The sequence below is a fragment of the Danio rerio genome, chromosome 23 (assembly GCF_049306965.1).
Source record: "Danio rerio strain Tuebingen ecotype United States chromosome 23, GRCz12tu, whole genome shotgun sequence".
Lineage (NCBI taxonomy): Eukaryota > Metazoa > Chordata > Actinopteri > Cypriniformes > Danionidae > Danio > Danio rerio.
The window spans coordinates 48,870,028-48,882,251 of NC_133198.1; the positions used below are offsets into that span (position 1 = coordinate 48,870,028).

The 12,224-nt window shown below is 37.9% G+C and overlaps 1 protein-coding gene across 6 annotated transcripts in view; it reads right to left on the reverse strand.

Annotated features, from left to right (window-relative positions):
• Positions 1-483: 483 nt before the first annotated feature.
• Positions 484-12,224, reverse strand: part of tfr2 (transferrin receptor 2) — a 29,077-nt gene continuing 17,336 nt past the window's right edge. For 5 of the 6 annotated variants that reach the window (XR_012398324.1, XM_073938343.1, XM_073938346.1 and 2 more), the window contains exons 15-18: positions 11,293-11,377; positions 6,875-7,102; positions 3,720-3,860; positions 484-3,490 (exon numbers count right to left, since the gene is read on the reverse strand). Coding sequence is in view for 5 of the 6 variants with exons in the window: in XM_073938343.1 (XP_073794444.1) it covers positions 3,248-3,490; positions 3,720-3,860; positions 6,875-7,102; positions 11,293-11,377 (697 nt within the window). In the remaining variant the exon portion in view is untranslated. 6 annotated transcript variants of the gene reach the window in all.

Consider the following 12,224-nt stretch of genomic DNA (forward strand, 5'->3'; position numbering starts at 1 on the left):
TATATTTCTTCCCCAGGTTCTGTTTAATGGAGAGTATATTTCTCAACACATTTCTAATCATAATAGTGTTAATAACTCTAATCACTGATTTATTTTCTCTTTGTCATGATGACAGTAATTAATATTAGACTAGATATTCTTCTAGACACTAGTGTTCAGCTTAAAGTGACATGTAAAGGCGTCACTAGGGTAATTAGGGTAAAGTTAGGGTAATTAGGTAAGTCAGTGTATAACAGTGGTTTGTTCTGGAGACAATCCAACACTATATTGCTGAAGGGGGTGAATAATATTGACCTTAACATGGCTTTAAAACAATTAAAAGCTGCGTTTATTCAAGCCAAGCACATTTATAAAATTATTTCTAATACTTTTGAATATATTTGAAATATATATATATATATATATATATATATATATATATATATATATATATATATATATATATATATATATATATATATATATATGTAAGAGGACATTTTTGCAATATTTCAAAATACATGTTGCATATATGACATGTTTTACATATGTGAAATCCAGATATGAGCTTGTATGTCATATATGTAATATGCATGTTTTGTCTTATGGGTGGTAATACGAGTGGGCTTTCTTTTTGAATATCAAAAGTCTTTGAATTAATATAGACGTAGCTTGAGGTCACTGACAAGTTCATGAACAAAAGACGAGAAAGAACATAGTAAACCAGTGGTATCGAGCAGAACAAATGAACCAGACGTTGTGCAGTGAAATTCCAGTCATTAGTTGCGTTTCCATCCACATAATTGTATGCACATTTTGAAATATTGCATAAAAACTATTTAATGGTGATACCAAAATTTTGAAAATGCATAAACACACGCAGACAACTAAGTAGGATAAACATTTGACCAGTCATTCATTTTCCTTCAGCTTAGTCCCTTATTTATTAAGGGTCACCACAGCGGAATGAACCACCAACTATTCCAGCATATGTTTTACGCCGCGGATGCCCTTCCAGCAACCCAGTACTGGGAAACAACCATACACACTCATTCATTCACACACACACACTGCAGCCAATTTAATTGATCAGTTCCCCTATAGCGCATGTGTTTGGACTGTGGGGGAAACCGGAGCACCCAGAGTAAACCCACACCAACACGAGGAGAACATGCAAACTCCACACAGTAACACCAACTGACCAAGCCGGGACTCGAACCAGTAACCTTCTTGCTGTGAGTGCCACCATAAACATTTTATTTATTCATTAATTTTTATTCAGCTTAGTCCCTTGTTTATCAGGGGTTGCCACAGCGGAATGAACCACCAACTATTCCAGCATATGTTTTACACAGCGGATGCCCTTCCAGCTTTAACCCAGTACTGGGAAACACCCATACACACATACACTACAGCCAATTTAGTTGATCAATTCCCCTATAGCCCTATATACTCCACACAGAAATGCCAACTGACCCAGCCGGGACTCGAACCAACGACCTTCTTGCTGTGAGGCGATCGTGCTACCCACTGAGCCACCGTGTCGCCAACATTTTATCCAATAAAAAAGAATAAAATCGAAAATGATGGAAACACCAGCAGGCGCATCAAAAAAGTTGTAACAGATCATGTGATGATGAAATGAGCATAATGGGATGTCATTAATGGATGAAGCAGCGTCTCGAGCACAATGTAAAGCAAAGGAAATGATGTTTTGTGCAGAAGTTCGGACAGAAGTGCTGTTTTCCCTCCAGAACAGTCTTAAAGGGTCATGAAACACCAGAACACATGTGTTGAGCTGTTGACAGTGGTATATGTGTCCCACACTGCTAAAAACACTATCAGGACACCTATATTTCACTAAAAAGTGTAAATTGGTTGTTTTTGCGTTATTTCAAGCAAATTCATACTTCCGGTTTGAAATGAATTTTTGAAGCTGCGTCACGGTCATGAGATAATAGCGTGTATTCCAGCGTGCAGACTGGACGTCTGTGCCAGAGTGTGTCTTATTACGTCTTACAGTGTGATGCATTAATGCATGAGTAAGGCTTGGTTCAAACCAATCAGCGCGCTCTATTGTGCAACTTCATTAATATTCATTACTGTCACAGTGTTTAGACGACAGAGACGCCACGTTGTGTTGGCAAAACAAGCGTGAAGTGTTGCTTTTATAGTTTGCTGCAGTGAAGTTTTGTTTTCATTTTCTCTCTGTGAGAGCTCAGCTGGAGTCACGTGTGGATTAACAGTGTACGCGACGCTCGACAACAATAACTTACGTGTCTAAGGAGGATTATTGTTTACCTGAGAGCTGTTCTCATCTGCAAACGCTGAGATCCGGATTCACTTGTAACGTTAGTCTCCTCTTCATAAAGACGCGGCTCTAGTTGCTGGTGATTGTTCTGTCTCTACAGATTTGGTAAGTGAGTGGCCAGTGCTCTTTGTTTATTCAGTTTGTTCGTATCGAATTAAGTTAACTATTGCACTGAGTGCAAACATAGCACCGCATTTTGAGAACGGAATAACACACGCGGCTTTCTGACGCTACCTGCCGTGTGCATCTAAGTTTCCGGGAAATGCAGAGTTTTTTTTTCTCTCATTCGCCGTGCGGTATCAAACATTGCATGAAAAATACACGCTTAGAGCAGCGCCTCGAATCAAATATCTCGTTTGTCGCGAGGAACATGAATGAATTCCCTGAATGAAAGAGCCAAACTGCAGTTAAAGTCCAACATTTAATAATTTGGCAAATAATTCCACTACAGATGTCCACGTAGGTTAAACACCATCACTTTCTACTGTGTGAGTATTTTGACTGAAACTCGCGCGTGCCCAAATAGACACTCCCACACCATCCCACTTTAGTTCCTCTGACACTCCCCCCTAAACAGAGCTGGACACGCCCACTTTTCTGACTTTTTCCAAAGTAGAGGTGTGAAAACACCCTGCTGAAACGAGGGGGTTTCATGGCCCTTTAAGCATCTGTCCGTTTGGTCTTCATCTTCTGAAGCGCAGCTCATTTATTAAAGGAGAACAAACACCACAGTGGAGAATCCCGACAGTGCAGCAGACTCCACTCCTCTAGCTATATTAGTGCAAGTTTAGCAAGAACTCTTTGCCTCAAATGCTGCTTTAATGGCAATATTAGCAATTTGCCAAGTTTTATGCAATATTTTAAGTGTGCGCACAAATCTATTTAGCATCTTTGGATGGAAACACAGGTAATGTTGAGTGTGTGTGAGTGTATAAATAGTTGCCGGTTTGTTTGTCTCTACAGCGGGTTGTCGATGTTCCAGACGTCTCCGCTGAGCGCATTAGCAGCGCCCTGCAGTGTCCATGTGAAGAGCGCTAGCTGTTTTCGGAAACGGGCTTCATCGAAGCGATGCGGCTCCAAGCGCAGCTGGTTCAGGTGATCGGCCAGAGAGCTCATGGTGTGATCTCCACGCCCCAGAAACACGTGCCGGAACGGCGTCTCCACCACCGACACGTACTGAGACAGAAAGTAGTACTCAACCTGGGAAACACATCAATAATAAAAGAGCTGTGGTCATTCTGCCATTCTTACTAGTCCCATGTAGGTATGGGGCGATAACTGGTTTCAAGGTTCAGTCTATATTGGAGCCTTTTCACTATAAATGATGCATTATTTGAAACATAAAATATTTGGAACGACAACAAAGCAATAATCTATTGATAATTGAATTATTCTGTGTGTGTATGTGTGTATGTGTGTGTGTTTTCACCCTAATGATGCGTGTGTTGTAGAGTCGGGCCAGTTTTTCGTCCTGCGTGTCGCTGTTTTTGATGGCCTCCAGCAGGTTTTTGGCCGCTCTGCTGTAATCGCCGCGTGCGCTGAAAACCCACTGCGGAGACAACCCTCGAGACTGAACACAAAAACACACACACACATTGTTTTGGCACTGGTACCATTTTAAAAGTATGACATGCATCTATTTAAGAGATTTGGCATCAGTATTTTTAAAAGTTTGTATTCAGGCACCAATTTGGCACCAGCACCTGTTTAAAAGCAAACAGGTCTCGATTTTAAAGTATTGAAATCCTAAAGTTTTGGCACTTGCTCCATTTTAATCGCTTTAGCACAGGTTCATTTTTAAAAGTATCGATTTGACACTGGTACTGCTATAAAAGTATCGATTTGGCACCATTTTGACACTGGTACCATTTTAAAAGTATCAATTTGGCACCAGAACCATTTAAAAAGTATCAATTCAGACAGTGTTTTGACACAGGTACCATTTTAAAGGTATCGGTTTGGCACCGTACTGTTCTGAAAGTATTCATTTAGGAATTGTTTTGACACAGATACCAATTTAAATGTTTCAACTTGGCATGGTATTTTCAAAATAGTATTGATTTCGCATCACAGGGACCACACTGCCAGCCATTGAAGACATCCAGAAGAAACACTGTCTGCGCCGAGCACGCAGTATTCTGAAGGACACCTCTCACCCCGCTCACATACTGTTTTCACTCCTGCCTTCCAGCAGGCGCTTCAGGCTCCCCCGGACAAAAACCAGCAGACTGAGGAACAGCTTTTTTCCCAGAGCTGTCTCCCTCTTGAACTCTGCCCCTCATTGACTCTTTTACCCTCCAATACACCCCCCACTCTCCTCTATACTTCTCACAATCATTGCACTGTTTAACATTTGCACATTTAAAATTTGCACATATTCATTGCACTCCATTACACTGATTTACTTATTTGAACTATATATACCCACTACACATGGACATTTGTAATTATGTTTATATATCTGCACACTTCTGATTAATAATAGCAATCTGTACATATATTATAAATCTGTTCATAGTTAATACAACCTGTATATAATGTTTACAGTACATCCATCTGTAAATATCACTATAGTTTTCTATAACTGCACTTTATAACTTATACCTGTATCCTGCACTTGCTGCTATTGCACTTCTGGTTAGACCTAAACTGCATTTTGTTGCATTGTACTTGTACATGTGTAATGACAATAAAGTTGAATCTAATCATCTAATCTAATCTAATTTTGGCACAGGTACCATTTTAAGTTTATCAATTTTCCAACGCTTTGCCCTTGGTACCATTTTAAATGCATCAATTTTGTACCAGTGATATTTTAAAAGTATCGATTTGGTACCGTTTTTGCACTGGTACCATATAAAAAGTATCATTTTTGCACCAGTACTATTTTAAAAGTATCAATTTGGTACCGTTTTAACAGTATCGACTTTCAAGGTCAAGGTAAATTTTATTGTCTCCCGTAAGAGAAATTTGTTTTATAAAAAAGGTTCTGCTGTACACCAACAAGTCAACATGTAACAAACATACACATTAAAATCTAATCCTAAAATACCTCCTAATATAAATACGATTCCATAAAATCAGTAATTTTTAAAAAACATTTATAAAAATAAGATACCATGTGCCCCACTGCCCTCTGTTGTGCCAACCAATCCAACTACCTTAATCTTTGAGCATCCTACCCTACTAGCTTGATTTAGCACCAGTACCATTTTAAAAGTATCGATTTCGCACCAGTACTATTTTAAAAGTATCGATTTTGCACCAGTACCATTTTAAAAGTATTGATTTGGCACCAGTACCATTTTAAAAGTATTGATTTCGCAACAGTACCATTTTAAAAGTATCGATTTTGCACCAGTACCATTTTAAAAGTATCGATTTGGCACTGGTACCATTTTAAAAGTATCAATTTTGCACCAGTACCATTTTAAAAGTATCGATTTGGCACTGGTGCCATTTTAAAAGTATCGATTTGGCACTGGTACCATTTTAAAAGTATCAATTTGGAACTGGTACCATTTTAAAAGTATTGATTTCGCACCACTACCATTTTAAAAGTATCGATTTTGCACCAGTACCATTTTAAAAGTATCAATTTTGCACCAGTACTATTTTAAAAGTATCGATTTTGCACCAGTACCATTTTAAAAGTATTGATTTGGCACCAGTACCATTTTAAAAGTATTGATTTCGCAACAGTACCATTTTAAAAGTATCGATTTTGCACCAGTACCATTTTAAAAGTATCGATTTGGCACTGGTACCATTTTAAAAGTATCAATTTTGCACCAGTACCATTTTAAAAGTATCGATTTGGCACTGGTGCCATTTTAAAAGTATCGATTTGGCACTGGTACCATTTTAAAAGTATCAATTTGGAACTGGTACCATTTTAAAAGTATTGATTTCGCACCACTACCATTTTAAAAGTATCGATTTTGCACCAGTACCATTTTAAAAGTATCAATTTTGCACCAGTACCATTTAAAAGTATTGATTTGGCACTGGTACCATTTTAAAAGTATCAATTTGGAACTGGTACCATTTTAAAAGTATCGATTTTGCACCAGTACCATTTTAAAAGTATCGCTTTGGCACTGGTACCATTTTAAAGGTATCGATTTTGCACCAGTACCATTTTAAAAGTATCGATTTGGCACTGGTACCATTTTAAAAGTATCGATTTTGCACCAGTACCATTTTAAAAGTATCAATTTGGAACTGGTACCATTTTAAAAGTATTGATTTTGCACCAGTACCATTTTAAAAGTATCGATTTTGCACCAGTACCATTTTAAAAGTATCGATTTTGCACCAGTACCATTTTAAAAGTATCGATTTGGCACCAGTACCATTTTAAAAGTATCGATTTGGCACTGGTACCATTTTAAAAGTATTGATTTTGCACCAGTACCATTTTAAAAGTATTGATTTTGCACCAGTACCATTTTAAAAGTATCGCTTTTGCACCAGTACCATTTTAAAAGTATCGCTTTGGCACTGGTACCATTTTAAAAGTATTGTATTCATATATTTAAAGTTATTCTAGCACTGATAGCAGCATATAGCTGTTGTGTTTACCTGTAGCTGTGCAGCGTGCTGGCTGAGAGTGGAGCTGAGCTGCTGAGCGCTGCTGCTGTAGCAAGACACGTCCAACGGGAGGATGTGATCATGGGCCAGTTTGAGGACCATCAGACCCACCAGTTCACCCACAGCCCGACCCACCGAGCCCAGACGCCCTTGCAGGAGTTCCTGCAGACGCCCCACACTGTCCAGCTGGGTGTTGACGAATGGGTAAGAGCGAGCATCCTGCAGACACAATCACCAGCACGGGTGAGAGACACAGAAAATGTTCACACTTACTGTCTTTGTTTGAAGCTGCTAACATCTGTTTTGTAAATCTGTTATGTATATATAAATACCTTTACATACAGTTAAAGTCAGAATTATTCGCCCTCCTGTGATTTTTTTTTCTTTTTTTTTTTAAATATTTCCCAAATGTTGTTGAACAGATTCAGAAATGTTTTACAGTATTTCCTCTAATATTTGTTCTTCTGGAGAAAGTCTTATTTGTTTTATTTCGGCTAGAATAAAAGCAGTTTTTAATAAATTTAAAGCCATTTTAAGGTCAATATTATTGGCCCCCTTTAAGCAATATTAGTGTTGGATTGTCTTCAGAACAAACCACTGTTATACAATGACTTGCCTAATTACCCTAACTTTACCCTAATTACCCTAGTGAAGCCTTTAAATGTCACTTTAAGCTGAATACTAGTGTCTTGAAGAATATCTAGTCTAATATTATGTGCTGTAATCATGACAAAGAGCAAATAAATTAGCAATTAGAAATGAGTTATTAAAACTGTTATGAATAGAAATGTGCTGAACAAAATCAGCTCTCCATTAAACAGAACTTGAGGACAAAAATATATAGGGGGTGAATAATTCAGGAGGGCTAATAATTTTGATGTCAACTATGTAAATTTGCCAAAAAAAGCACTCGGGTCACATTTTTAAAAACATAATAAACAAACATAAACATTAATCAGACACTGGCAGCTTTTAGGGTGCTTTCACACTAGAGTTGGTTTCCCCTCTTGGTGCGGTTGGTTTGGGCAGGTGAGAATGCAGCAATCGCACTCGAGTGCGCACCAAAAGCGGACCAAATAAGCGTACCGAGACCTGCTTGAAGAGGTGGCCTTAGTACGCTTTCAAACGAACCCTGGAGCGGGTCGTTTGTGGTGAGAATATGATCCGAACTAAAACAGGTCCAACCACAAAAAGTACTGCGCCTTTTGGGCTAATTCAGCTGCCGTAGGCCGATGCGCTGTGCATTATGGGATATGGAGGAAAAATATTTGTTGACAGCGCTTTACCAACAGAGAGAGAGAGAGAGGGGAAAACATATGGAATGACATAGGTTTGACATGACATATGACATGACATATGGAATGAACTCCCTAACTGCATCAGAACAGCAGAGTCACTCGCTACTTTCAAGAAACGACTAAAAACTCAACTATTTAGTCTCCACTACACTTCCTAATCTGTAATTGCCTCTCTGAATATCACACTAACTGTACAAAAAAATAAAATAAAAATAAAAATACTAATACTACTAATACTTCCCTTCTTAGACTTTACAGACCTGAAACTTGCTTATAGCACTTATTCATTGTTGCTCTTGGTTGTGTAAATTGCTTCCTTGTCCTCATTTGTAAGTCGCTTTGGATAAAAGCATCTGCTAAATGACTAAATGTAAATGTAAACATTAGTTGATGGATCGTTGGTAATATTTCAGCAAGATGAGCATGTCGCAGTTTAGCTAAATCAGTGGTTCTCAAACTGTGGTACCTGTACCACTAGTGCTACTTGAGCTTCCTTTTAGTGGTACGCGGAGGAATCAAATATGTCATATGTACATTAGCTAAAAAATATTTATATATTAATGTGATGACATATAGCCTATATTTACGAGGTCCAAGCAACATCTTCAGGTTTTGATGAATAGGCTACTATATATCAATACTTTACATTTAAGTACAGGAGCTTTTTTTACTTGCTAAAAACAGTAGTCTACCATTTATGATTAACTTTTAAAAGCACATTTCAATTGAAACGTCTTCTTTTGTTTGTTTGTTTTTTATATATATATATAAGCACAGTACAGTGTTATTGTTCAAACTATTTATAATGTTTAAAGTGGCTGATAATAATAAATATTCTTAATAACTGGAATTAATCTGCCTGTTTTGTGAACTGTGCAGTGCTGTAGCTTCTTTACTGGGCCTACTACGCTACTGTAATTTAATTCTACTCATTATGGTGGTACTTGGAGAGACAATTTTTTTCTGAGGGGGTACTTGGTGAAAAAAGTTTGAGATCCACTGAGCTAAATTAACTCACGCCTCCTCCTGAAGAGACGAGCGATGCATTAAACACTGTTTTCCAGCCGCGCTTCATTCTCGAAATGTATAGCTTGTCTGAAGCAGGCATACAATCAGTCGGCGCAGTCGTCCCTCCAGAGTAAAAAGCGTAATTTTGTGTCTGCCAGTTTTGTTTACTTGCGGGAGTTCACTGGCATTTTCCTGCACGTGAGTTCTGACCAATCATTAAGCAGTTTAGGAAATATGTTCAACAACATCTGGCCAATGAGAGATGTGGGTTTTGTCACACAGGCCCGGCGCTACGGGGGGGCAAAGGGGGGCATTGCCCCCTCAGAAAGAGTTTGTGCCCCCCCAGTTTTTATAAAGGATTGTTCACTCAAACTGAAAATTCTTTCTGTCATTAATTATTAACACCCCCGTCGTTCCAACCTTAAGAACACAAATTTAAATATTTTTAAATATATGACATAGCAATTGAATTATGAAAATGGTGAGATTAAAGCTAGTCCCATAGTCCAGAGATCCGGTCCCCGCGTCAGGTCAGGTGCGCCCGTAAATAGCCTTTAAAACGCGCACACGGCGATGGAGGCGCACTCAACTCACAAGGGAGAAAAGTGTGTGACATGATAGGAGCAGCTTAATTCATTACTAGCTTTGGTTAACTAATTATTTAAACACAACTCTCTTAAGCTCTAAAAGGAAAAAACACATAAGAAACTTGCTGTTAAATTAATTTTAGCAGAGACGCAACTGCCAGTCATTTATTAGTAATTCGGGAAGATGTAGCCTAATAAAAATGTTTTAATAAAAATAAATAGCCTAGTTTACTGCACAGTCCCACAGTAGGCTACACTATAAATAATATTTTAATTTATTTATTAATATTATTATTAATATTATTACAATTTAGCTAAAATTGACAAAACGCAGAACTCTCTGAATGTTTGCTTTCATTTTGCTAAAAAGTGCACTTTTACAGTTGTGTAGAGAAACATCCCATTATGCAGCAGCAGTCAAGCTATAACACATAATAAATGCCTTTTGCGTTTATTAAGTCAAGTTTGCAGTGTTATAAATGGAATATAGTGCTTAAGTGGATTTATCGCGGATCAACCGAGAAACCTCTCACGTGCTGCAGGTAGGCAGAATGATAATCTTTTAAAAACATGATGGTTTACAATATCACGAAAAAAACACACTTATAATAGCTTAAGATAAATCTTTGTTTTTACATTTAAAATTATGAGAAAAAAAAGTTATATAATGTTGAGTTGCGTGTTATCCGTGCCAAAATATAACCAATTTTCACGGTAATAACATGTGAATTTTGGTATCTTTTTTAGGTATTTTTCTGGCTACACCAATACAATAAAATGAAACAAATTAATTGTTTTAAATGACATTAGATTGTAACATTTAGCTTTTCCCTAACCCTGATGTTGGTTGGATAATAGGCTACGTGAAGCGTGATGACTCGGTTAAGCTGATTTCACTATATTTATTTACCGGTTATGAATAGTCTGATCGTGGGTCAGCTTGCATGCGTGTTTTACCTAAAACTTTAAACATTCATAGACCTGTTATTTAAAATAAAACGGAAATAAGGAGAATAACATATGATTTAAAGCACTCGTTTGGCACTGAAGCCATGATCCGTCTGCATTAAGCGGTATGCATTACCATCGTTAATAAAATTCATAAAAGCGAAACTGCATATTGTTATTACTATTAAAACGTAGCCTATATTACTGCCTTAGGTCAGTAACTTAGGCAGTAATGCAAAGTAATAATAAATGTGAATAAATAGCCTAAATGAAAGAAACAAGAGACCAAAATCAGTCACCAGGTCTAGTGCCCCCCTATGGATTAAAAGTGCCGCCTCAGTTTTGACTTCCTGGCGCCGGGCCTGTTGTCACATGACTGCATTTTGGTTTGTTTCAACTGGTTCGGAACAAAGCCAGCAGTGTGGTGTGAAAACGACCCAAAGACGGCAGAAAATGCAACAATGCATCATTTATTTCCCTTGATGCAGACCAAATGAAGCGAACTACAGATGTGAAAGCACCCTTATAAGGTTAATTAGTTATGAACGCAGTCGGTTGCTGGATTTACCTCAGTGAAATGCAGCTGCATGGCAGGAACTCCTCCAAATGCGGTGAAACTGTATGCGCCACTGTTCAGATACAACGGCTTGACTCTGCAATAGAGATGAACGGTATGAAACTGTCATATCATGAATATAGTGAACAATGACCTAAAACTGCTCAGTGTCACACTAAATCTATCAGATGTAAAGTCTAAAGGATTCTGACTTAAACTGTATATGAGTGAACCAGAAACAGTAGATCAGGGGTGTCTAAACTGCGGCCCGCGGGCCATCTGCGGCCCGCAATCAGTTTTGTGGCGGCGCGCGAGGCTTTTTATAAATTTCAATAGAATCTGGCCCGCTATACAGAATTGAACGTAATTCAATAAATAACCACAGAGTGTCGCTATCAAATGCATTCAATTAAGCAGCAGTTCTTGTTATCATGTAAAATGAACCGGCCAAACTGAAGGACACATAATGGATAACATTTTGATTCACATTTTGGCGAGCCATGGTGCAACCAAGAAAAAGGAAAATCAACAGTGAGTGCAGGAAGTTTCAGTCACGTTGGGGCAAAGAATATTTCTTCACAGAGGTCAGTGGGAAATGTGTCTGTTTAATTTGCCAGGAATCAGTTGCAGTAATGAAGGAATATAATATTAAAAGACATTATGAAACAAAGCATCAGGCCTTCAGCTCTTACACCGGTGCCGAACGAGATCAAAAACTAAAACAATTAGCAGCGGCCTATCAACTCAATTTATAAAGGAATTTATAAAGGATGAGTGTTGCAACTGTATTTTGCCCAGAGAAGATTCAAGATTTTAAAAACATAAGTCTTGCTAGAAACACAGTTTGACGACGAAATAAAATAATTACATAATAATACACACATCTATCTATCTATCTATCTATCTATCTATCTATCTATCTATCTATCTATCTATCTATCTAT